The sequence below is a fragment of the Colobus angolensis genome, unplaced genomic scaffold (genome assembly GCF_000951035.1).
Source record: "Colobus angolensis palliatus isolate OR3802 unplaced genomic scaffold, Cang.pa_1.0 Scaffold416, whole genome shotgun sequence".
NCBI lineage: Eukaryota > Metazoa > Chordata > Mammalia > Primates > Cercopithecidae > Colobus > Colobus angolensis.
The window spans coordinates 667054-668027 of NW_012117555.1; the positions used below are offsets into that span (position 1 = coordinate 667054).

The 974-nt window shown below is 49.0% G+C and overlaps 1 protein-coding gene across 1 annotated transcript in view; it reads right to left on the minus strand.

The window, feature by feature from the left end:
* CCNL2 (cyclin L2) overlaps positions 1–974 on the minus strand; it is a 16192-nt gene that overhangs the window by 8081 nt on the left and 7137 nt on the right. Inside the window, exon 3 of the mRNA XM_011956398.1 lies at positions 472–592. Within this exon, the coding sequence (XP_011811788.1) occupies positions 472–592 (121 nt within the window). The remainder of the gene's footprint in view (positions 1–471; positions 593–974) is intronic.

The window sequence follows — 974 nt, forward strand, 5'->3', positions numbered from 1 at the left end:
CACGTGCCTGTAGGGCCAGCTACTCGGGAGGCTGAGGCAGGAGAATCGCTTGAACCCAGGAGGTGGAGGTTGTGCCTCCATTGCCACTGCCACCATGCCACTGCACTCTAGTCTGGCAACAAAGCGAGACTCCACCTCAAAAAAAAAAAAGAAAGAAAAAAAACTTAACTGTTGAGAAAGAAAAATGTAAACTAAAATTCAATTTTTATAAATTCACCACTATTTCTGAAAGCCCAAACTTAAACAATGCTATTTCCAAAACTCTTAAAAATGTATTACTAAAATAAACAGCTGACACTAGAAGATGAATGCATCAGGAACTACTTTTGAGATGATAGAGAGAAACTGGGAAGCCAAGTCAGGGAGGCACTCAGCCCTCCGCAGAGCCTTCAATTGCACTGAGGTGGAGAGAGGCGGCCAGGCTGGAGCAGCGGCCTAGGCGGGCTTGCAGGGCGGGAGCCGCACACCCACCTTATGAGGATGCTTCACGTGGACGCAGAAACCCAACTCTTTGAGAACTCGTCTTTCCGCCTTTATAATTTGGTTCTTTAAATTCACATAATCTTGATCCAGCAGTAGAGGCACGGGCTTCCTGCCAAAGAGAGCGCAGAGAGTATCCATCACAGTCGAGCAGAGCAAGGCTTCTGAGACCCCGTCATTACCTCCAACTGAGCACCTAACTTAGAGACGCAAACCCCACAACACAACATCGCTGCGAAGTCCACGTCCTCTGATGAACAAAACCGCACACCGTTTCTCACAGCCCAGTGCCAACCTACTCATCCCTTCCCAACGATCCTCCCCACTTTTCCTCACAGAAGAACAGCTTCTGGTGCACAAGCACAGACCGAACAGAGCAACAGTTTTAGGATCTCATGGCACAAATGCTAAGAGCATGTTATGTGACTCAAGATATGATATGGGGCCGGGCGTGGCGGCTCAGGCCTGTAATCCCAGCACTTTGGGAGGCCGAG